The 22,803-nt window shown below is 37.8% G+C and overlaps 1 protein-coding gene across 1 annotated transcript in view; it reads right to left on the bottom strand.

Annotated features, from left to right (window-relative positions):
* The window catches only part of SLC16A10 (solute carrier family 16 member 10), a 124,148-nt gene that overhangs the window by 36,135 nt on the left and 65,210 nt on the right, over positions 1–22,803 (bottom strand). The window contains exons 2-3 of the mRNA XM_057739223.1: positions 13,950–14,094; positions 9,488–9,950 (exon numbers count right to left, since the gene is read on the bottom strand). Coding sequence (XP_057595206.1) covers positions 9,488–9,950; positions 13,950–14,094 — 608 coding nt within the window. The remainder of the gene's footprint in view (positions 1–9,487; positions 9,951–13,949; positions 14,095–22,803) is intronic.

The raw sequence follows: 22,803 nt of genomic DNA, 5'->3' as shown, positions 1-22,803 counted from the left end.
GATAATGGGGCTAGAAAGTGGGGAAAGCAAAGGGGGAAAGCGACAGTGGCAGGGCATCTGGGAGCTGATACACAGGAGATGTACAGCCGTCAAACTTTCTTTGGATCTAAAGACTCCTCCCTACAGCAGGAATACATAAAGTGGCCTTTTCCCCTGATGGTCTGTAATCCTTGGAGTTAGTGTCTGCGAGGGTTTTTCCAAAGAGATGTGTCAGAACTTAGAGATATGGTTAAACTAGCAGAAATGTACTCTCAATGGATCAGACAATTCTCTCCCCACACCAGAGCCACCTGGCAAATGTAGGGTAAAAGCCAACATTCAGGTATAGCCTCACAGAGGAAGATTCTTCAAATTAAGATTTCTATTTCTAGTAATCCTCCATCATAACAATTTACACGTATTTTTTAGTTGATATAAAAATCATGATAGGGCCCCATCAGCTAAATTTAGATTCCTCAAACTTGAACGAACTTTAATTTGATATTAATTCAATGAGTTGAAGGATAAATATCCATATTACAGTTGTTTTGAAATTATTCAAAAGTATACTATATTTTAACAAATAAAACATGAGACAATTAAAAACAAAACAAAAGACCTGGTGAAATTTACATATTAACAAGACAGAAGGACAGATACAGAGAACAAACTAGTGGTTACCAGTGGGGAGAGGAAAGGGGGAAGGGCACGATATGGGGGGTATGGCATGAAGAGGTGTAAACTATTACATATAAGATAAATAAGCTACAAGGATATATTGTACAGCACAGGGAATATAGCCAAAATCTTATAATAACTTTAAGTGGAATATAACCCATAAAAATATTGAATCACTACGTTGTACACCTGAAACTAATATAATATTGTAAATCAACTATACTTCAATTAAAAAAAAATTACAGATATAGCTGGAGGGAAAAAAAAAAAACAAGAGAGAAGCAATAGCTTTCCCCAAGGCTTTTAGGGCCTTCTCAGGACAATTAATGATCCACCAGTGACCTCAGAGAGTTTATATATTAACTCTAAAATTCAAGCAATTTGCTTTTTTCCATTTTCCTATAATAGTACTTAGGTTATTAATCAAATATAAGATAGCTCTTGCTATAAATTTATATATTTGTCCATTTTTTCTTCTGCTATGTTTACTGTTTATTGTAGGAAACAAAACTGAACATAAAACTATCTGCATTCCATGTTCTGCTTGTCACAGGCTGTAAAAAGCAATTCAGTTTTCTCATATTCACAACATGCTAAAGACCAAAAGAGAAGATATGGGTGCTGGAAAAAAAGTCATGTGACATCCTGTCACTCACATTAGCCTGTTTCCTAGGGAGCCCTCCCTGTGGCTGCACAGCATCCTTTGAATGCAGGGATGGTCCAATCTTGCCTCTGTGCTTAGTTCTGAGAGAACAGAGGGGAAATTTGCAAGGCAAAGAAAACTCTGGTCCAGGCCCAGTGTGGCTGATGGTGGGCAACACTCCACCTCTGAGGTGACCCGATGAAAGAACAGCAGACCCTTTTATGAAAAGAACATGAGACCTAGGGTCTGAGACCTATGTTCAAATCCCATCTCTGAGCAAACTCAGTGAGTGATCTCGACTAAGCACAGCTTACGGAGCAGAGTTGTTTCCTTAGGTCCAAGTTATTTATTACACTCATTACACTCATCTTTGTGACGGTTACGTGAGATTTTGTGGAGATGCCTGACACATGACAAATTCTTGACAAATGTTACCTGAATCTCCCTCTGAGGAAGCCACAAAGAGATGAAAGCATGTCTGCTGTTCCTATTTGCATGCCTCAGCATCCTGAGCTCTGGCTTAGGGCAATATTCCTGCTGTGACCACAATATGGCCAGAGGTGACCTGGCCAGTGAGGTCTAACAGCTACATTCCAGTACTGACCCACTGAGCATCTGGCATTAATCAAAGCCATAAAATATCTCCTGAGGTACTACATGCCGCATTTATTCACGTGTTTGCCTCAAAATTTCATTTTAGTTTAAAAACTAAACTTGTTTGTTCCCAATTACAACTGGACTTGGTGTCCACTTAAGTGCTCTATCCGCAGGCAAATGATGGTGCATTTAATCATAGTATCAGATAAGTAGGATCTTCCTACCAGATCAGAGTTTCTTTTGAGAGCAATTACTATCTGTGACAAATCCGACATACTTACATCTTACGGAGTTCTTTTTAAAAGTGGGCTAATAAACACAGATTTCAACACATGAGTCAGTCATCTTCTCTCTGATAGAGAACTATGTGGGTCAAAGCTTAAAAACCAAAAGTTGACTGCCATACGTTCTGGAGTCAAAGAACACAGGCGCTGCTTTTCAAGGCAGGTAGTGGGGGAGAGATGTGAAAACAACAAAAGCTAAGTCATCATTCTCCTACTGAGGATGGAACGTTTTGTGCCACTGAGAAGAGCTGCGTCATCACTGTCACTTGTAGGCATTTATCAATCACCTGACTGACGTGGCCCTGTGGTCAGTGCTCTACCACAGCAACACGGACCTGTGGTCAGGCTGCAGTCCTGCATCCTCATCCTGTTCTCACACACTCCACCCAAGGCTCTTCCAGATTTTTCAGTTGCTACATAGTAGCACAGACACCAGTTGTCTAGCTTTCCTTGTTAATGGGGATGGCCATTCACTTCTTCCATATTTACAACAGTGACAGAGACTGAAATTTCTTCCATTCATAAAGTTTCAATTTCAAAACGCATATAAAGCTGTGGGTCAAAAGCAAAACACATCAACTCTTTTCCCCATCAACAGACAACACTGGTGTTACTTAAGTCTGAGGTTTGCTGAGTTTCAGCTTATTAAGTGTTGAATGGATATGAATACCATCATGTCCTATAGCTATAACATGTGAAGCATCATTCTGGTATCAAAGTAGAGAATTTTAAAGATCAAAATGGAGAGAAAATGAATAGTGCTTATATAGTGTCACTGTAGACATACCTGTAAGATAGTCATTCAGCACATATTTGAGCACCCACTGTATGTTAGGCACTATGCTATGTGCTTGGTTTCATTCACTGAACAAGACAGAGAAGGACCCTTAGTCTCATGAAGTTTACATTCTAGCAGAGGTATACACACAGAGAGCAAATAATAATCATCACAAGTAAATTCTGTAACACATTAGAAGGTATGAAGTGCTATGGAAAAAGAAACAACAGTGTGAGGGGGGTTGGGAGTGTGTGGAGGGGAGAGGGAAGAGGGGGGTTTTAACCAGGTGGTCAGGGTGAGCCTCATTAAAAGGTGAATAGCAAAGAAGAGAGTGGCAAGAGCAGAGTGAGTGAGGGCGACTGGGCCAGATGAGATCAGAGATAGGAGGGGACAGACCATGGAGGACCCTGTAGGCAACCATAAGGACATTAGTTTTTACTCTCAGAACAATGGGAACCACCCAAAGATTTTGAGCAGAGTAACTTGTGTATTGAAAGAACACCTGTGGCTTCTGCGTAGAGAACAGACTGCAAGTGGCAGGGAAGGACACATTTTGAAAGGAGAACCACCAGGATTTCTGACCTGGATCAGGAGTGTGATGTGAAAGAAAGAGGAGCCAAGGATGACTCCAAGATTTTGGGCCTGATGGAACTGCCTTCTCCTGAGATAAGGATGGCTGAGGGCAGAGCAGGTTTGGAGGACAGGGGGTAAGATCAGGACTTCAGGCTGGACATGTTAAATCTGAAACATCTAGTAATCATCCTAATGGAGAGATTAAATAAGCAGTTGGCTATGAAAGTCTGGTGAAGAATTCAGGTAAGAGACCTGGGCTAAATATAAGTTTTGAGCCACTGGCATATACATGATGTCTGAACTCGGGAAATTAGGTGAAACCATCATTTGGAATGAGTACAGAAAAAAGATCAAGGGGCAAGCCCTAGGACACGCTGATATTCAAGGTTACGGTGAAAAAGAAGGAACCAAAAAAAACTAAGAAGGAGTGATAGAGAGGTAGGAGGAAAACTAAGAGCATGTTATGTTTCTGGAAGCTAATGAAGAAAACCTGGATAAGGAGGAGCCATAAAAACTTCAATCCAAGCAACTGACAAAGGATTAATCTCCAAAATATATAAACAGCTCATACAGCTCAATATTAAAAAAACAGACAACCCGATGAAAAAATGGGTGGAAGATCTAAACAGTCATTTCTCCAAAGACATACAGACGGCCAAGAGGCACATGAAAAGATGCTCAACATCACTAATTACTAGAGAAATGCAAATCAAAACTACAATAAGGTATCACCTCACACCAATCAGAATGGCCATCATCAAAAAATCTAGGAACACTAAATGCTGGAGAGGGTGTGGAGAAAAGGGAACCTTCCTACACCATTGGTGGGAATGTAACCTGGTATAGCCACTATGGAGAATAGTATGGAGGTTCCTTAGAAAACTAAAAACAGAGCTACCATATGATCCTGCAATCCCACTCCTGGGCAGATATCTGGAGAAAACCATAATTCAAAAAGATACATGCACTCCAATGTTCATTGCAGCATTACTTATAATAGCCAGGACATGGACACAATCTAGATGTCCCTCAACAGAGGAATGGAAAAGAAGATGTGGTACATATACACAATGGAATATTATTCAGCCATAAAAAAGAACAAAATAATGCCATTTGCAGCAACGTGGATGGACCTAGAGATTGTCATACTGAGTGAAGCAAGTCAGACAGAGAAAGACAAATATCATATGATATTGCTTATATGTGGAATCTAAAAAAATGGTACAAGCGAACTGATTTACAAAACGGAAATAGAGTCACAGATGTAGAAAACAAACTTATGGTTACTAATGGGGGAGGTGGAGGATAAATTGGGAGACTGGGATTGACATATACACACTACTATATATAAAATAGATAACTAATGAGAACCTACTGTATAGCACAGTGAACTCTACTCAATACTCTGTAATGACCTATGTGGGAAAAGAATCTAAAAAAGAGTGGATATATGTATAACTGATTCACTTTGCTGTACAGCAGAAACTAACACAACCATGTAAATCAACTATACTTCAATTTAAAAAAACCAAAAACTTAATCCAGAAAGCAAAACAAAACAACTCTCAGGCAAAAGGGGCAATCCACAAAAACTAAAGCAGCTGCTACTGGGAATGGCTATTTAGAAAATTATATCTTACCTAAATTGATCTATAAGATTTGTACCCTTACTCTATGCCTTTAATTTTGTACCTATGAGATGATGGATGTTTACTAAGCTCGTTATGATAATCATTTCATGATGTATATAAGTCAAATCATTACACTACACACCTTAAACTTACACAGTGCTATAAGGTCAATTATATTTCAATAAAACTAGAAGGAAAAATGATTCATACCCTTACAATTGAGATTACAAGTGGGTAGGCCTAAAAGAGATCATTTGACCCCTTCCAGGAAGTAGTATGATTCATTTTTTTTTAAAATAAATTTATTTATTTATTTATTTTATTGGTTGTGTTGGGTCTTTTTTTTTTTTTTTTGCTGTGCGTGGGCTTTCTTTAGTTGCTGCGAGTGAGGGGTACTCTTCGTTGTGGTGCGCGGGCTCCTCATTGCCGTGGCTTCTCTTGTTGCGGCGCACGGGCTCTAGGTGCATGGGCTTCAGTAGTTGCAGCACATGGGCTCAGTAGCTGTGGCTCACAGGCTCTAAAGCGCAGGCTCAATAGTTGTGACACATGGGCTTAGTTGCTCCGTGGCATGTGGGATCTTCCTGGAGCAGGGATCGAACCCATGTCCCCTGCATTGGCAGGTGGATTCTTAACCACTGCGCCACCTAGGAAGCCTAGTATGATTCATTTTTAAAAGTCAGCTACTAAAAAAAAACTTCCAACCTAGCTCTGAGAGCTAGAATGCCTCAAAGCATACATATTTTCTCTCAAATCATCATGTATAGTCTAATAAACAGGTAAAGATTAGAATTCTTAACATAACCATGAGAGTATCTGACTATATTTCTGAATCTTCAGAAAAGACCTAGATAGATATATTAGTTCCCTAGTTAATTAAGGATCCAGTTTTTATAACAAATCTCATGCATAAGGAACAACTCCAATCCCATGAAGCCTTTACTAACCACTTTTTCAAATGGATACCATTTTTCTCCTTTGACTCTTCCACAGCCCCACTAAAACCAGCAACTCACAATCACCTTGTTTTAAATTTAAATAACTCTCATTTTGACACCAGAACTGAATAGATGCTTTACAGACATTTTCTCTCATCCTTACAACAACTCTGCAAAATTGGGTTTATCCCTATTTTACAGATGCAGAAACTGATGCTTAGAGTGCGTTACCCAAGGTTACATAACTAGTAAGGGAGAAAACCAGCATTTAAACCCAGATCTGTTTTACTTCAGAGTCTCTACTTTTACCCACTATGCAATACTACCTCTTGCAAAGAAGTACTACACTAATAATACCAATCACTGTGTCTTGTGACCCTGGGCGGGTTTCTAAACCTCTCAGTGCCTCACTCTTCTCATCCATGAAATGAGGATGAAACATTACAGATACTATATTGCAGTGAAGATTGTATAAGATAATGTAGGTAGATGTCCTTTATAAACTATAATTGTTTATATTATTACATGTACTAGATTTTATGCTCCTTCAGCACAGGTTCTTATGCCTTATATGTATATTTCCTTCAACATCCAGTAAAGGGTTTAATGTGAATTGAACATCTACTAGTCTTTGGAAAGATTTAAGACACCTTTTCCCCCTCTAAGGAAGAAAGTAAGTGGTGTCCCACTGCATGAAGCCTGGGATAAGTACCCATAACCCAAACCTTAAATCACAACGTAGTGACAAACTCAGTGTACCCATCAAACATGAGATTTAAACAGCCTGCATGACATTTAAATGTCTGGTGTTTCCTTTCCAATGTGGCTTTAGTGCCATAACAGTTTGAAAGGGAAAAAATCCCAAATGAAAAATATCAACATATTTTGTAAGAAAACATGCCTGGGAGGAGGGAGAGCAAAATAAGGCCTGGTGTGTTACCAAGTTAACAGAGACCTCATTGTTTTGTGTGCTGATTTACAGCCTTCTGATGACAGTAGTGACTATAACACTGTCTAACTTATTACTCGCTATGAAATTTCATTTACTTAAAAAAAAGACCAATAACATAGTTGTTAAATTTCCATAGGCATACTTACTTCCCCCTTGGTAAGATGGACATATCTAGTGTATATCCAGGGACAGGAGCCAATAAGCCCCAGAGTAAGACTGTGCTAGATTTGCTACCAGGTAAGCACAGTGGAAGAGAACCAGCCCCTGCTCTGCTGATACATGATTCTCGGGAAGCCACGTAACATCTTGGTTAAGGATGGATCTGTAAAACATGAGCTAATATTTATTTTGCCTACCTCACAAGTTTACTGTGAAGGTCAAATGAAATAATATATGTGAAATTAATTTACAAATTATATTAACAGAAGTAACTATATAATCATCTACCACTTGTCCTTTGGTAAATCTCAGGTATTAGCAAAGCTGAGGTACTGATTTCTCTGAGTGCATTCACCTTATAGTAACAAAGAGAAGTCTTTAAAAAATCTACTCTGGGGACTTCCCTGGTGGTCCAGTGGGTAAGATTTGCACTTCCACTGCAGGGGGGACAGATTTGATCCCTAGTCTGGAAACTAAGATCCCACATGTCACGCAGCACAGTCAACAAATAAAATTAATAAAATGAAAAGAAATATAAAAAAATAAAATAAGAAAATAAAAATCTACTCAGGAATTCCCCGGTGGTCCAGTAGTTAGCACCACACTTTCACTGCCAAGGGCCCAGGTTCAATTCCTGGTTGTGGAGCTAAGATCACGCAAGCTTCAGGGCATGAGCAAAAAAAAGAAATTTCAGCAGGCATTTTTAAAAAATTAAAAATAAAATTAAAAGAAAAATCTACTCATCTCTGAGAAGGACACAACAAACCTTTCCTATCTACACAGCTATGAAAGAGGTAACTGGCAAAGTTGATCTTTCCACAATGGAACTATATGTATATTTTTAAACATATTCAGATGGTTCAGCTATGCCTTCCTAAAAGTGTGAAAATGGACTATCAGATCAAGATGTAGCCACAGACTTCATATGTGACAGGTGTCACATACGAGGTCATTTTACCTAGCACCTCAGTCTTTGCAAAATGCCATGTGGCTTAGAGTACTAAACACCTGTCCTCTCCTTGTCTCCCCATTGGTAATCCCAGCTGCTTTCTCAATACCTCTGGCAAAAAGAAAATAAGGAGATTGAGAATTCAAAATTATCTTAGATATCGGACATGCCTAACGCCCCTGTTTGGGTTTCCTTGACCTAATTCCTTTCTGAACTAAGCGGAGGAATCCACAAAGGACTGATGACGTAGTTTACTAGCTGACCCCTTGACCCCAGTAATTCTCTGAAGTATATTGCCAACTTGCACCAGAACTTTAACCAAAGAAAAATTACACAAACATCCAAAAGTAGACTGAAAGCTAGAAAGGCTTCAAGTCACACACATAGCATACACACAAAAGAAAAACTTATTCTAGTACCATTTTTATTTATCATTTACCAAACTATATTGAACTGTAAACACATTTTCAGTCATAACAGTAAAAAAAAAAGGAAGAAACATAATAATAAGCACTTCTGACCAAATTTTGCCAGGGGCAAATACTTTAGACACTGCTTACTCTTATTTCATTATAAAGGGGCCGAAATTTGCCTTTGCAATATAAACAAACAATACAAAGTGGCTGAGGCCACTCTCACCTTCTGAGAAGGCCCACACTATGTCTGTGGAATGTGTTTCTCTCTAAATAAATCCACTTCTTACCTATCAAACAAAATAATAATAATAAAGTGCTCGAGCAGTTGAAATCCTAATTTCCTATGAAACCCTTGCTCTCTCCCGTCATTTGGAACTTGCTAACATTTCTCAAATAATCCTCTGAATAGAACTTCCATTTTCTCAGAAGTGTCCCACAAGTAGACAAAAAGCTTCTTTGTATCAAGGCCACTGGCTTTTACTATTTAATTTTCTGCACCCTTCTGTTGAAAAATAATTTATTGATGCTGACAAAATCATTGCAGCATCTTTGTCCTTGATTGATTTGTAAGCCACTTGAAGAAAAAGTGACCTATCAAATTTTATGTATTGATTACATTTGTTCCAACATTTTAGTCTTTTTTCTTTTTCTTTTTTTAAGAGGTTGTTTTCGTTTGTGTAGGTTTGGCAATTTTTTAAAATACCAAAGCACACCATGAAACATATTCTCTGTTTAATGATCTGATGGATGTGATGACCTTGTCTTAGGAGACCTTGAATTTCAAGAGTCTCTGAATTACAACCAGGATAATATTTAAGGCCAACTTCAACCTGATCCCTCTTGCTCTTCTGAGAAGTTTTCCTGTATGAAATAATAACATCCGTTACCAGCAAAGCCAGAGAAGCATACTCACCAAGTGAACATAAGGCACAAAGTATCCAAAAAGTGCAAGTGGTATTCCAACTGCCCACACTGCATATGCTGTCACCTTGAAGATGGCAAAATTGAAAAAATTTTTTGGAGGACTGAACTTTCTCCTGGAAAAGAGGGAGAATCTGTTGCCTCCTTTGGTTCCACCATCTTTATCTTTGGCACTGGAAGCAAGAGGTCGGTAAGTAAAGCCAGCCAGAAAGAGAACAAACATGAAGATGCAGAGGACCCTCAGGGTGTAAAAGAGGCCGACACTGTCAGTCAGAACCCTTAAAAGGAAAGGCAGCAAAATTGTGAAGATACTGCTGCCAGCGGTGACAATGCCATTCACCAGTCCAAGGCGCTTCTTGAAATAGTGTCCCAAAATGACCAACGAAGGCTGGTAGGCAAAGGAGCAGCCACAGGCAAATATGATTCCATAGGTCAGGTACAGAGGCTCAATGGAGCTGTGTAAAGACGAAAAAGATGGAAAGCAGCTTTCATTATTTGTATCACGTGCTTGGTAGAATAAAACCTTACTGTACAAGTGTGTTTCAGTTAATCAAAATATTTTATACAAATAAAAATTAACCAAAAACAGAGGTGAAAAACTTAATAAGTCAAGATTACAACACTAAACTATTTTAATTTAATCTGGACAGATAATAAAAAACAAAAAATGTCTTGAGTATGTGAAAAAATGTCCATTAAGGTCATCAGTGATTTGATTCCTCCTCTCTTTCTATGGATTTCAGGCAAACCATATTTTTACCCAGTTCATGAACCATGAACTGGGTAAAAACTGTTGTGCTCTCCACAACTCATAAATAAAGGACGGTGCCAGGAAGGGCCTCAGTAAAATTGACAACTAACAAATAAAACTAACAAATAAAAAAACCTAGTCTCGATAAAAGTTTTTAAGAAGTATAATTTAACTATGAAAACTCACTTTTTTAATGGAGTTTTTCCAGGCACTTACTAAGCAATCTATTCAAAGAAAAGGCTGCATTTGGTATTTTCTCCCCAAGGTTATGTCACAAACGTTTGCACAGAGAAGCAGTTCTGTCGCATTTTGCTGGCCTAAGTGCTGCAGATCAACCTTCGCCCTTTACTGCACTGTTCTCTTGTTGTGCAAGATAACGAGAAATCATATTCTGATTGCAGGAATACTAAATGAAGTATGTTCATTACTGATCCCAGTTTGTAAGCTTTAGGGCCATTATGTCTCAAAAAATAATAAAGGATTAAGAATTCTATACTTTAACCAAATAACTTAATTACACACTTCTTACGAAAGTAAAGGAACATGGGGAATTTCCTGGAGGTCCAGTGGTTAGGACTCCAAGTTCTCACTGCCCAGGGCCTGGGCTTGATTCCCGGTTAGGGAACTAAGATCCCTAGATCCGGGGCAGGGAGGGGCGTTGAATACAGAAAGAAACAAAAGAGTGCTAAAGCAAGAGGAAAGCGCAGGCTGCAGAGTGGAGGGAAGGAAGAAGGAGAAAAAAAAAGTAAAGGAACATAACATTGCATTCCTTGAAACAAGGTAAGGAGTAAAAGAAAACTAAAGTTTTTTTCCTTTTGAAAAGTTCAATTCAAAAGGCTATTTATCACCAGTAAAGGCAAGCTACTTATTAGAAACTGAGATAGATAAAGTTGGTTAATAATTAAATTTTGGACAATAATTCTAGCCTAGTGATATGCTGAGGTAATCACAAGGAACTCTAGAATCTGATAAAATTAAGCTGGTTGGCAATCCTCTCACTCTGAGATGCCCCTTTCCTCTATTAATCCACAGTTAGAACCATCTTCAAATCAGGCCCAAGAGCCACTCCCAGATGCTCCCAGATTAATCTTCTCTCACTCTGATCACCCTTTACTGAAACTCCACTATTTACTCAATAAACATATATTTAACAGCTACTATGTTCCAGATACTTGGTGAAAAAAATACTTAAAACGTGGTTATGCCCTGCTTCTAGTCTGCTTAGTGAAACAAGACATCTACCCCAAATAATAAGAATATGGAACAAAATATAAATAATACTTCATTCAATCTGCATCAGTTTTTCCACATAAGTAAACTTTCCAGATAACTGCAACTTACTTCTTAAGGTGCTAATCTATTTTTATTTAACAATTTTAAAGGAAAAATCTTAATCTAAATACATTTCTCTGCCTTCTTCAAAGTAGTACTGACAGCATAGTATCATTATAACATCAATATCTGTACAATTACACCATATTATTATAAAGCTGTTATTAGAAAACCAGAGCCACAGACATAAATCGGAAACATTCTTTTGCACACCATTTAAATACTGAGTGCTGGGTTAAGATTAACTTTTTATTTCTCCTACAGAGTGAAGTACACAAGCTTTGTGATAGCACTTTCACTGCTGCTGGAAGCTTTCTCACTTCTAACAGATGGTTCAAATTGTTGAAGTCTGACAAATGAATAAGTGCAGTGTAAATCAGTAAGATACCAAGTATGTGTGGAAAATGGATTCAAAGAAGAGATCCTGATGCAACCTGGGGCTGCTAGAGAAGGCTCTCCTAAGAAGGTAGAACTTGAACTAGAGGAAAAGGAGCTCCACTGTTGGACACCTGGAATTTATGCCACATCTCCCCTTGCTCCTATGCATTGCTCTGAAAGTTTGGTAGATTTTGATCAGTGGGTTAAATAATGAAATTGAATAGAAAACATGAGAATGTTACATGCAGTAAGGTAAAGATGGCTTCAAGACTTTTTGTTTTAGTTAGGGGTGGGGATGGGAGAGGGAGAGAGAGAGAAACAACTAGGTCACAATGTCAAATACATTTCATAATTTTTATTTCTCAATGGTCATAAATGTTTGCTATAAGTGGGTTTGTGTATGTGTGTTTTGTCTACCAAACTAGGTAATAAGTTACATGAGTTTTCTATCTCTTAGTTTCCCTCTCCACCAAAGCCTGAGTGTTAACACTTCAGCAAGCGCTAAGGTCATTGACAATGGGTACCAGACCAAGCAGATACCTGACCCAGTGATAATCACATGGTGCCATATTATTAATAAAGATGAACTAAAAGTAAATGATCTCACAGACTGACCTAAGCAGAATCTTATTCCAAACAAAATTGGGTTTTGATTCTTTAATAAAAAACAGCTGTAGAAGAAAACAAACAAAACAAACAAACCACAAAGGCACTTTAAAGATGTAATATTTATTTTCTAACAAGATATAAAAATAATTGTTTAGAATCCAAATAAAATGTCTAAGTTAGGTGAAAGAAAGAGGCTCACTTTAGAGCTGAGGAAGGGATGTATGTGGGGAGAGCGGGGGTAGAAATAGTAAACCAAGGATTCTGTTGATTAAACCCTTAATATTTTAAAATAAGCAGGGTGGGAATTCCCTGGTGGTCCAGGGGTTAGGACTCCGTGCTTCCACTGTAAGGAGCCTGGGCTGATCCCTGGTTGGGGAACTAGGATCCTGTATGATGCATGGCGAGGCCAAAATAAATAAACAAAGATTAAAAGAACAAAAAATAAAAAATAAAAATAAACAGGGCAAGCAATGTAAGTTTGATTTTTTTTTTTCTAATAACCACAATAATGCTTTTCAACTAGAGCATGAAGATAGCTAGGGAAGAGAAAGGGACAGGAAATGAAGAGAACCGCTAAAGTAGAGACACAGGATGAAAATCATCTTAAGGGTTTTCTTGTTAATCACCTCCTATTAGCCAGACCTACCTATTAAACTAGTGTTTCTCTAACTGGGGATTATTCTGACAATGAAAGGGGATTTAGGGGGAGAACTGGAGCTGGAGGGAGAGGTGCTTCTACAGTAATATGCCCACCAGCTCTTTGCCGTTAGTTCCCCTGCAGTGCACTATAGCTTTTAATAGACAAGGGGGAAAGTGTATTGATAGGAAGTTTTATTTTCAGCTGCATTTGACCACTTCATTTTGTCATGATCTTTTTAAATTTCAGCATTGTTCTTCTTTTAAAAAATGCAGGCAGGAATTCTCTACCTGGGTTGAAATAAATAGCAAAGTCTGGATCTCATTAATAAAAATACTTCATACCAAGCCTATGAACAACCACTTCAAAATACCACTTCTTGTACCCTTTGGGCCTCAGACTGAGCTGACCTTAAACTAAGGCCATTGCTTTAGACAACTTACTGTTATAACTTGAGTGCTCTAGGATTTCTCTGTGAATGGAAAAAACACAAAAGGAGAAACATTTTTTCTTGACTCCGGGGAATATATGCATCCTGACTGACATCTAACTCTGAGGCACTGCAAACAAAAGCATTCAGATTCACAAGCTCTGATTTGCTGCTGTGGACAACACATAAGTGATATTGCTTAAAGTTTAGGCACTGAAAAGGAGGATTTTTCCTTGTCAACAGCAAACCTTCTGAAAGGAAATCTTTAAAGTAGCTAACAGTTTTTGAAAAGCAATGTGAAGAAACAAAGTCCTTACCTTACAAAAGAACTTGCCATGAGTCCAACAAATCCAACAGCAGCACCTACAACAGCTGTTCTCCGACAACCAAACACGTCTGTGAAGACGCTGACGATTGGGCAGCAGAAGAAAATCATCCCCATGGACAGAGAACTTACCCAGGCTGCAAAAGAGGAAAAAGAGGGGCATTATGACATGGTAAATTCCATTCATTCTTATCTCATAGAACACAATACATATTTAGAAGAGTATTAATGCAGAAAAGACATTACCCAGACCGATGAATGGGGGGAGAAGTTGGAATAAGTAACAAATTTGAATCATAGATCAAAGGATTGGCCAATACTCATTATAATTAGCAAAGCAATTATTTGTGTTTAATAGAACTCCTGAAAAGTTTGTATTCTTAAATAAATCAAACATTCTCCTGTGACCTAAACACTATTAATCTCTATCCTGATATCTATGGTTTTAAGCAACTTCTAATCTATGGAAAGAAATTTATTTAAAAAATTGAGATACATTTAGGAATGTGTACCCAGGTGATCAAACTGCAAAGAAATGATGACCACCAAACTCAACAGAGTGGTGAAACTTGGGAGAGGAAAAGATATTATAATCATTTGGACCTAGTAGTTAAGAACTGAACATTTTCCTAGAGTCTGGGCTTTGTGCTTTTGCTAAAGGAATCAAGTCATATACAGGTAGGCTATTTGTTGACCTGTATGATAGTTACTGTATTCATTTTATTTATAAAATCATACATATATTTTATCTTCTCTTCTGAAAGTAAGTTATCCTTCACAATAAAAAAGATTTAAGAATCAGGTCATAATTTTCTGTTCTGATCTATAAAGACCAAAACAAAAGGAAAGCAAAAGAGAGAAACATACAAATGATCATAAATTTGTGCCAAACAAATGAGTGATCTTATAGGATATCAAGTCTGTAAATTCTTTTTTTAAATTTATTTATTTATTTATTTATTGGCTGCACTGGGTCTTCGTTGCTGCACGTGGGCTTTCTCTAGTTGCAGCAATCCAGGGCTACTCTCTGATGTGGTGCATGGGCTTCTCATTGCAGTGGCTTCTCTTGTTGCAGAGCATGGGCTCTAGGCACACGGGCTTCAGTAGTTGTGGCTCGAGGGCTCAACAGTTGCGGCTCGCAGGCTCTAGAGCACAGGCTCAGTAGTTGTGGCATACAGGCTTAGCTGCTCCGCGGCATGTGGGATCCTCCCAGACCAGGGATCGAACCCACGTCCCCTGCATTGACAGGTGGATTCTTAGCACTGTGCCACCAGGGAAGTTCCAAGTCTGTAAATTCTTAAAAAGTATAATAAAATAGTGAGGCCTAAACAAAAAAACCCGGGTCCAAATCCCCCAGCTCTGTAACTACAATATATTCTTTAGCAAGTCACTTCCTCTGAGTCTGTTTTCTTATCTAGAAAGGGAATTGAACAGACTTTTCCAGAATTATTAATGATTAAAGAAAATATATCTAAAACTCTGCATCTAGCAAAGAAGTGCTTAATAATTCAGAGTTTTAAAAACAACAACAACAAATTGTCTTATAAAATGAAACAGAAGATCTCTAGCGCCCCATCCAGCTCTGACAGTCTACTGGTATATTACTCTATTTCCTCAAAAAAGCAAGTAAGTCCAGACCCTGTGCAAATGACCATTTCTTAATAATGAGGTCCAAATGGATCTTCACCAGGCTAACAATTTCATATAATTCTTTGCTTCTTACATTTTAAATTATTTTTTAAATTATGTATATTTTAATCAGCCATAATTCTCTTTCCTTTCTTCCCTTACTAGAAAGGAGACTATGATCTTAAAATAAAACACAATGGTAAAACAACATTATAAATCAACTATACTCCAATAAAATTTTTTTAAAAAACCACAATGGGATGCAACTAGGGATTATCATACTTAAGTGAAGTAAGTCAAAGAGAAAGACAAATACCATATGATATCACTTATATGTGGAATCTAAAATATGGCACAAATTAACCTATCTACAAAACAGAAACAGACTCATAGGCATAGAGAACAGACTTGTGGTTGCCAAGGAGGATGGGAGGAGGGAGAGAGATTGACTGGGAGTTTGGGGTTGGTAGATGCAAACTATTACATTTAGAATGGGTAAACAACAAGGTCCTAATGTGTAGCACAGGAAGCTATATTCAATATTCTGTGATAAACCATAATGGAAAAGAATATAAAAAAAAGTCTATATATGTATAACTGAGTCACTTTGCTGTACAGCAGAGATTGGTACGACATTGTAAATCAACTATACTTCAATAATCACACATACACAAAAATGAAGAGACTGTACAAACAATGCAGTCTTGGCTGAGGTGTTGGTGGGGGGATTCAGAAGTGGACAGTAGAATGGCAACTGGCCAGATGAATTAGCACAACCCCAACCTAAGATGTGCAAGAGCTGTTCAGTATCGGCCTGCTCAAGGAGAAGTTTGAATTTTTCAGTCTGTGTTATATAAAAAAGTCGTTGATTTATAATAATTTAATCTCATTCAAAAAAAGTTTAATCATCTATCATGTTTATGAAAAAATCTAAACAACCTAGGCAGACTAGCAGAATAGCATCCTAACCTTTATTTTTGGATAAAGGTGCTTTTACAATTAAGTGGAACGCCAACACTAAATAGAAGACCACCTTAAGAAATCCAAAAGCAGAATTCCCTGGTAGTCCAGTGGTTAGGACTCCGTGCTTCCACTGCAGGGGGCACAGGCAAGTCAAGGCACTTTTCAAGAATAAAAACAAGGCTTTATGCATTACCGTAGATGTTGGTCTACTGCAATGCCAAACGTGAAAAGGTTTACAGAATTTTATGTCCCTTGAACATGCACTAATTGCAGGATATAATCAAATACCACTTTATTTTTGTCTCAACTACCCTCTTAAAATGTACACAGGGACAAAATGTTCCCCTGCCACTGGGTGACTACTCAGCAGGCCCACACAATTCTTCCAGCCAGTGCTAAGTAACAGAAAGGCCTACAGTCATTTTAGGTTGCAAACCAATCTTCACTAGGTAATCAAATCTTTCTTCCCACCCCCAGCTAGGAAGAGAGTAGGCTCAGCTTTGTCTCTTTCCCATGACCCTTCTCCCTCTCCTCCCTAGCTGCTGTTCTCTCCAAAGTGGGCATAAGAGAGAGGGGTGCTGGGAGATGGCAGGGAAGGAGATGTCCAACTTAAGAGGTCCTGACAAAAGGCCTGTTTGGTAATGTCTGAAGCGGACTCTTTTGTGGGTTCTTCAGAGCTCCTTTTGGCTATAGCTTCACTGACAGGGATAGTTCATTCTCCTCTCGGCTTTCTGGCTGTCACTTAAAAAGACTCACTGTTGGAGCTTCACTGCCCTTCTAGGCGGTTTGTTTGGGCAGGAATCAAAACAGCTCCAGGCTGCCTCTCTCTTCCACCAGGTCTGCCACTGCCCTGCAGGAAATATTCTTATTTCCTTTGCCCTGACAAACACTGGAGTGTAGGCAAATACCAACACAGCACACCTCTTGCTGTGGGAGCAATCAGCCAGCTACAGTTCTCTCCTTGTTGGATTTCTCAGGGGATTCAGACCTTAGTTCTCTGTAGCCCCTAACTGAAGAGAATTCTTTAAATCTCTAAGTGGTCCCTCTAAAGCTCCTCTCACTGGGTATCAAGTGAGGCAGTTTGTACCCCCACTTCTCCCATGGGGGGAGATGGCAGGGATGAAGCCACAGCATAATTTTATAAAAGAATCCTCAAAAAATGTTCTTCCTTGACCCATAAGTATCCTTCTCATGGGTTTTAGAGACTCTAACTGGTTCTTAAAAATGAAATATCCCACTTTTGAATTTCACACGTACAATAGTACCTTAATGCCTGAGCTAAAGTCCCATCTTTTTTTTTTTTTTTTTTTTAATTTTTTGGCCACAATGCGTGGCATTTGGGATCTTAGTTCCTCGACCAGGGATCAAACCCTCACCCTCTGCAGTGGAAGCGGGGAGTCTTAACCACTGGACTGCCAGGGAAGTCCCCCAACATCTTATGTTACAATAAAAATTAGCAACAGATGAGGTTAGGTCTATCTTTTGATCACATTCAAAAAGAAATTAATTCTTGTAAAGATTGAGACTCTTTTATAATTTTTGGCCACACCATGCTGCATGCAGGATCTTAGTTCCCCAACCAGGGATTGAACCTGTGTCCCCTCCAGTGGAAGTGGGGAGTCCTAACCACTGGACTGCTAGGAAATTCAAGAAATTCCTTTTTTTTTTTTTTTTTTAATTTTTATTGGGAGTATAGTTGATTTACAATGTTGTGCTAGTTTCAGGTGTATAGCAAAGTGAATCAGTTATACATCCACTCTTTTTTTTTTTTTTAAGATTCTTTTTCCATATAGGCCATTACAAAGTATTGAGTAGAGTTCCCTGTGCTATACAGCAGGTTCTTATTAGTTATTAATTTTATATACAGTAGTGTATATATGTCAATCCCAATTTTCCAATTTATCCCTCCCACCCCCATCCCCAGTAACTATAGTTTGTCTTCCACCTCTATGACTCTACTTCTGTTTTGTAAATAAGTTCATTTGCACCCTTTTTTTTTTAAGATTCCACATATAAGGGCTTCCCTGGTGGTGCAGTGTAGCTAAGCCTGTGTGCCACAACTACTGAGCCTACCCTCTAGAGTCTACAAGCCACAACTATTGAGCCCATGTGCCACAACTACTGAAGCCTGTGTGCCTAGAGCCCATGCTCTGCAACAAGAAAAGCCACCTCAATGAGAAGAAGCCCACGCACTGCAAGGAAGGGTAGCCGCCACTCTCTGCAACTAGAAAAAGTGCACACAGCAACAAAGACCCCATGCAGCCAATAAATAAATAAATAATTTTTTTAAAAAAAGATTCCACATATAAGCAATATCATATATTTGTCTTTCTCTGACTTACTTCACTCAGTATAACAACCTCTAGGTCTATCCATGTTGCTGCAAATGGCATTATTTTGTTCTTTTTTATGGCTGAATAATATTCCATTGTACATATGTACCACATCTTCTTCATCCATTCCTCTGTTGATGGACATTAAGGTTGCTTCCATGTCCTGACTATTGTAAATAGTGCTGCAATGAACATAGGGGTGCATATATCTTTTTGAATTATGGTTTTCTCCAGGTATATATCCAGGAGTAGGATTGCTGGGTCATATGGTAGTTCTTTTTTTAGTTTTTTAAGGAACCTCCATACTGTTCTCCATAATAGTTGCACCAATTTACATTCCCACCAACAATGCAGAAGGATTCCCTTTCCTCCACACCTGCTCCAGCATTTATTGTTTGTAGATTTGTTGATGATGGCCATTCTGACCAGTGTGAGGTGATACCTCTTTGTAGTTTTGATTTGCATTTCTCTAATAATTAGCATGTTGAGCATCTTGTCATGCGCTTTTTGGCCATCTCTATGTCTTCTTTGGAGAAATGTCTATTTAAATCTTCTACCCATTTTTTCATTGGCTTATTTTTTAATATTGAGCTGCATGAGCTATTTGTATATTTTGGAGATTAATTCGTTGTCTGTTGCTTTGTTTGCAAATATTTTCTCCCATTCTGAGGGTTGTCTTTTTGTTTTGTTTATGGCTTCCTTTGCTGTGCAAAAGCTTTTAAGTTTAATTAGATTCCCATTTGTTTATTTTTATTTTTATTACTCTAGGAGGTGGGTCAAAAAAGATCTTGCTGCGATTTATGTCAAAGAGTATTCTGCCTATGTTTTCTCTAAGAGTTTTATAAGGTCCACCTTACATTTAGGTGTTAAGCCATTTTGAGTTTATTTTTATGTATGGTGTTAAGGAGTGTTCTAATTTTATTCTTTTACATGTAGCTGTCCAGTATTCCCAGCACCACTTACTAAAGAGACTGTCTTATCTCCATTGTTTATTCTGGCCTCCTTTGTCATAGATTAGGTGACCAAGAAATTAATTCTTCAATGAATGTATCACTTGGCACTGTAAACATAAAATTTCTCATTTTTGTAAAATTTTAACATGGCATAACTAAGAATCCAAGGTCTTATGGGTTATGCTATATACCATAAAAATAAAAGAGAGACTGTTGTTCTCTTTTACTCCTTTTAAGTCTGACTATGATTATTATTAATATTAGAAACTGAGAAACTGAAAGACATAGTCACTATATCAAGCATGGTAAAAAAAAATTTGTTTAAAAAATGCAAATTAGCCCTAATCCCTCTATGTAATTCAACCAAACACCCACACGGGGTTTCCTAATATTGTTGAAGGGCAAATATTTTTCAATGGAAGAGGTATTATTTAAAATATGGAATAACAACATTCTCTCCCTTACAAGTCAAAATGCCTATTATGTTCTAGGCACTATCCTAGGCTGTTGAGAATATAAAAACAACTAAAAAATTTCTCTACCTTTCTCTACTAATTTCCATCTAGCAACATATATGCAACCAGAATACCATACAGAATGTGCTAAACGCCTTAAAAGATACAGATGTCAAAAAATGTATAATAAAGAAGGGCTTAAAGATCTCCTGGAAACTCACCAGCCTGGAATCCCTAATCAGCAAACATGGTTACAGACTGTTGTACCTTCTTCACATTTGCAATACTGTTTTTAAAATGTAGATTATGTTAGTAATAAAATATGGATACATCTTTAAAATGTTAATGACTTCATAGTAGACCTCTTTGGCCTTAAGTACTTCTCAGTGAACTGTACTTTTTTTTTTTAACCCTTTCACCCATTCATACATATAACTGTACTTTTATATATTTACTGTTGTTGGTGAGGCAGCATACATATGTATGTAATGAATTGATTCTGAGGTTGTTGGCACTCCTCTATGAATCAAGTTAGCTATAATATAAAAGCCCATTTTGGAGGGGGGAAGGAGGGAGAGGGGGAGAAGGAGGAGGAAGGGAGGGAGGGAGGGAGAAAAGAAAGAAAAAGAAAGAAAAGAAAAGAAAAAAGAAAAGAAAGGCTTTAGAATGTGCTTGTATGCTCTTATTTGAATGTGTGTGTATGTTTGATATTATAGAAACATCCCCCAAAAAATCCCAGGTTGGGAAATCTTTTTTAAAAAGTAACAGTCAGCTTTCCAATTTCCCCATCCAGACCCTCCTTGTTTCCTACTCCATACTGGGCACAAATCCTCCACTCTCAGTGCATATCCAAAGGAGAATGCAAATCACTCAGAGGAAGTGGTTAGGTTTAATATTTTAAAAGATTTTCCAGCATATTAGGCAAAACAAAGGTGTTATAATCATGCAGATGTAAATGATTGCAAGGACAAAGTGTTTACACTTGAAAACACCTAAAGCGAAGATTTACTATAGTTAGCTTAAGGTTCATAGATATTCTTTTGCCCTGTTTTGAGAGCTCCAACCTGTTTCTACTTGATCTCGGCCTCTTTCAAGGCAGCTTTGCTCTATAATCTGAACGTTGGTCTAACAGCCTCAAATAAAGTGAAACAATATATCTAAACTGAGATTAAAATGCAAAATATTATTTAACCAAGTCCCAATGACTTTTGGAGCATGGTGTTGTCTGGCAACCACACAAAAATTCAGTAATGAGTAAACTGTACTTGATCTGACCATTTTATTGCCACCCTAAAGGTTATTTGGTAGTTATATGTCACTTAGCAGTGGTTTTTAAATTATTTGCTAACAACTTCTGTTAGTGGCAACAATCCTCTTGCAGATAACAACTGTGTGTGTCGGAGGCAGGGGAGAGACTGATTTAAATACACTGGAAAATGTCTAAAAACAGACAGAAGTTGGAGGAGAGTTTACACTTGAGAAGCTGAAACTGGAAGAAATAAGAATTACAGGTTTGTGGGCCTTCTTGAGGATCAACAAACTATGCAGGTGCTCGGGAGATTTAGTAAGGGGCCAGACTAAAGACAAGGAACAGCTGGAGAAAAAGAAAAAAGCAACAGCTGGAAACTGTATGAACTGAACAGAGATAGCAGCTGCTACATATCACAAAGAGACAGACTTTGCAATTTGAGTGCAGGCAAACTAACTGCCTCTTAGGAACAAAAACTCAATATTTATCAGATCAACTTAATGATGGGTGATACCTTAGAGGGCCAGGACAGGGAGGGTGGGAGGAAGTCGCGGGAGGGAGGGGATATGGGGATATATGTATAAATACAGCTGATTCGCTTTGGTGTACATCAAAATCTGGTACAAGAGTTTAAAGCAATTATATTCCAATAAAGAGCTTAAAAAAAAAATCTCAATAATCTTTGGAAGAACACAATGGAATCAGAGTTGCTTCAAATATTATCTACAATGTCCAAATATTCACTCTAAAATTACTAGACATGCAAAGAAACGGGTAATCGATATTAATTAACATCTATTATAATTATGTTAGAAGTATTGATATTAAAGGATGATATTTTCAAAGAAGTAAGTTAAAATATGGTTTTTTCTAGTGAAAAGATAGGGAATTTCAACAGTGAAATGTAAACTAGAAAAAAATGGGAATTCCAGGGGTGAAAAGTACAATAGCTGAAAAAAATGCATTTCAATAGGCTCACTAGCAACTGTGAGATAAAACATAAGAATGAATCTGGGAATTTGACGACAAAAATTATCCAGTCTAAGAAAAGAGAGAAAAATAATATTGAAAAAGAACAAACAAAGTCTTAGAGATGTGTGGGACAAAAATCAAGAGGCCCAACATAAATATAATTGAAGTCTTAGAAAAGGGAGGGAGAAAAGTGCAGAAAAAGACACATGAAGAAATAATGACCCCCCCACCCCAAAATCACAAATTTTATGAAAAACATTAACTTACAAAACAAAACAAAATTAACTTACAA

This window comes from Hippopotamus amphibius, chromosome 6 (assembly GCF_030028045.1).
Source record: "Hippopotamus amphibius kiboko isolate mHipAmp2 chromosome 6, mHipAmp2.hap2, whole genome shotgun sequence".
NCBI classification, from domain to species: Eukaryota; Metazoa; Chordata; class Mammalia; order Artiodactyla; family Hippopotamidae; genus Hippopotamus; species Hippopotamus amphibius.
This window is presented reverse-complemented; position numbering and strand designations above follow the sequence as displayed.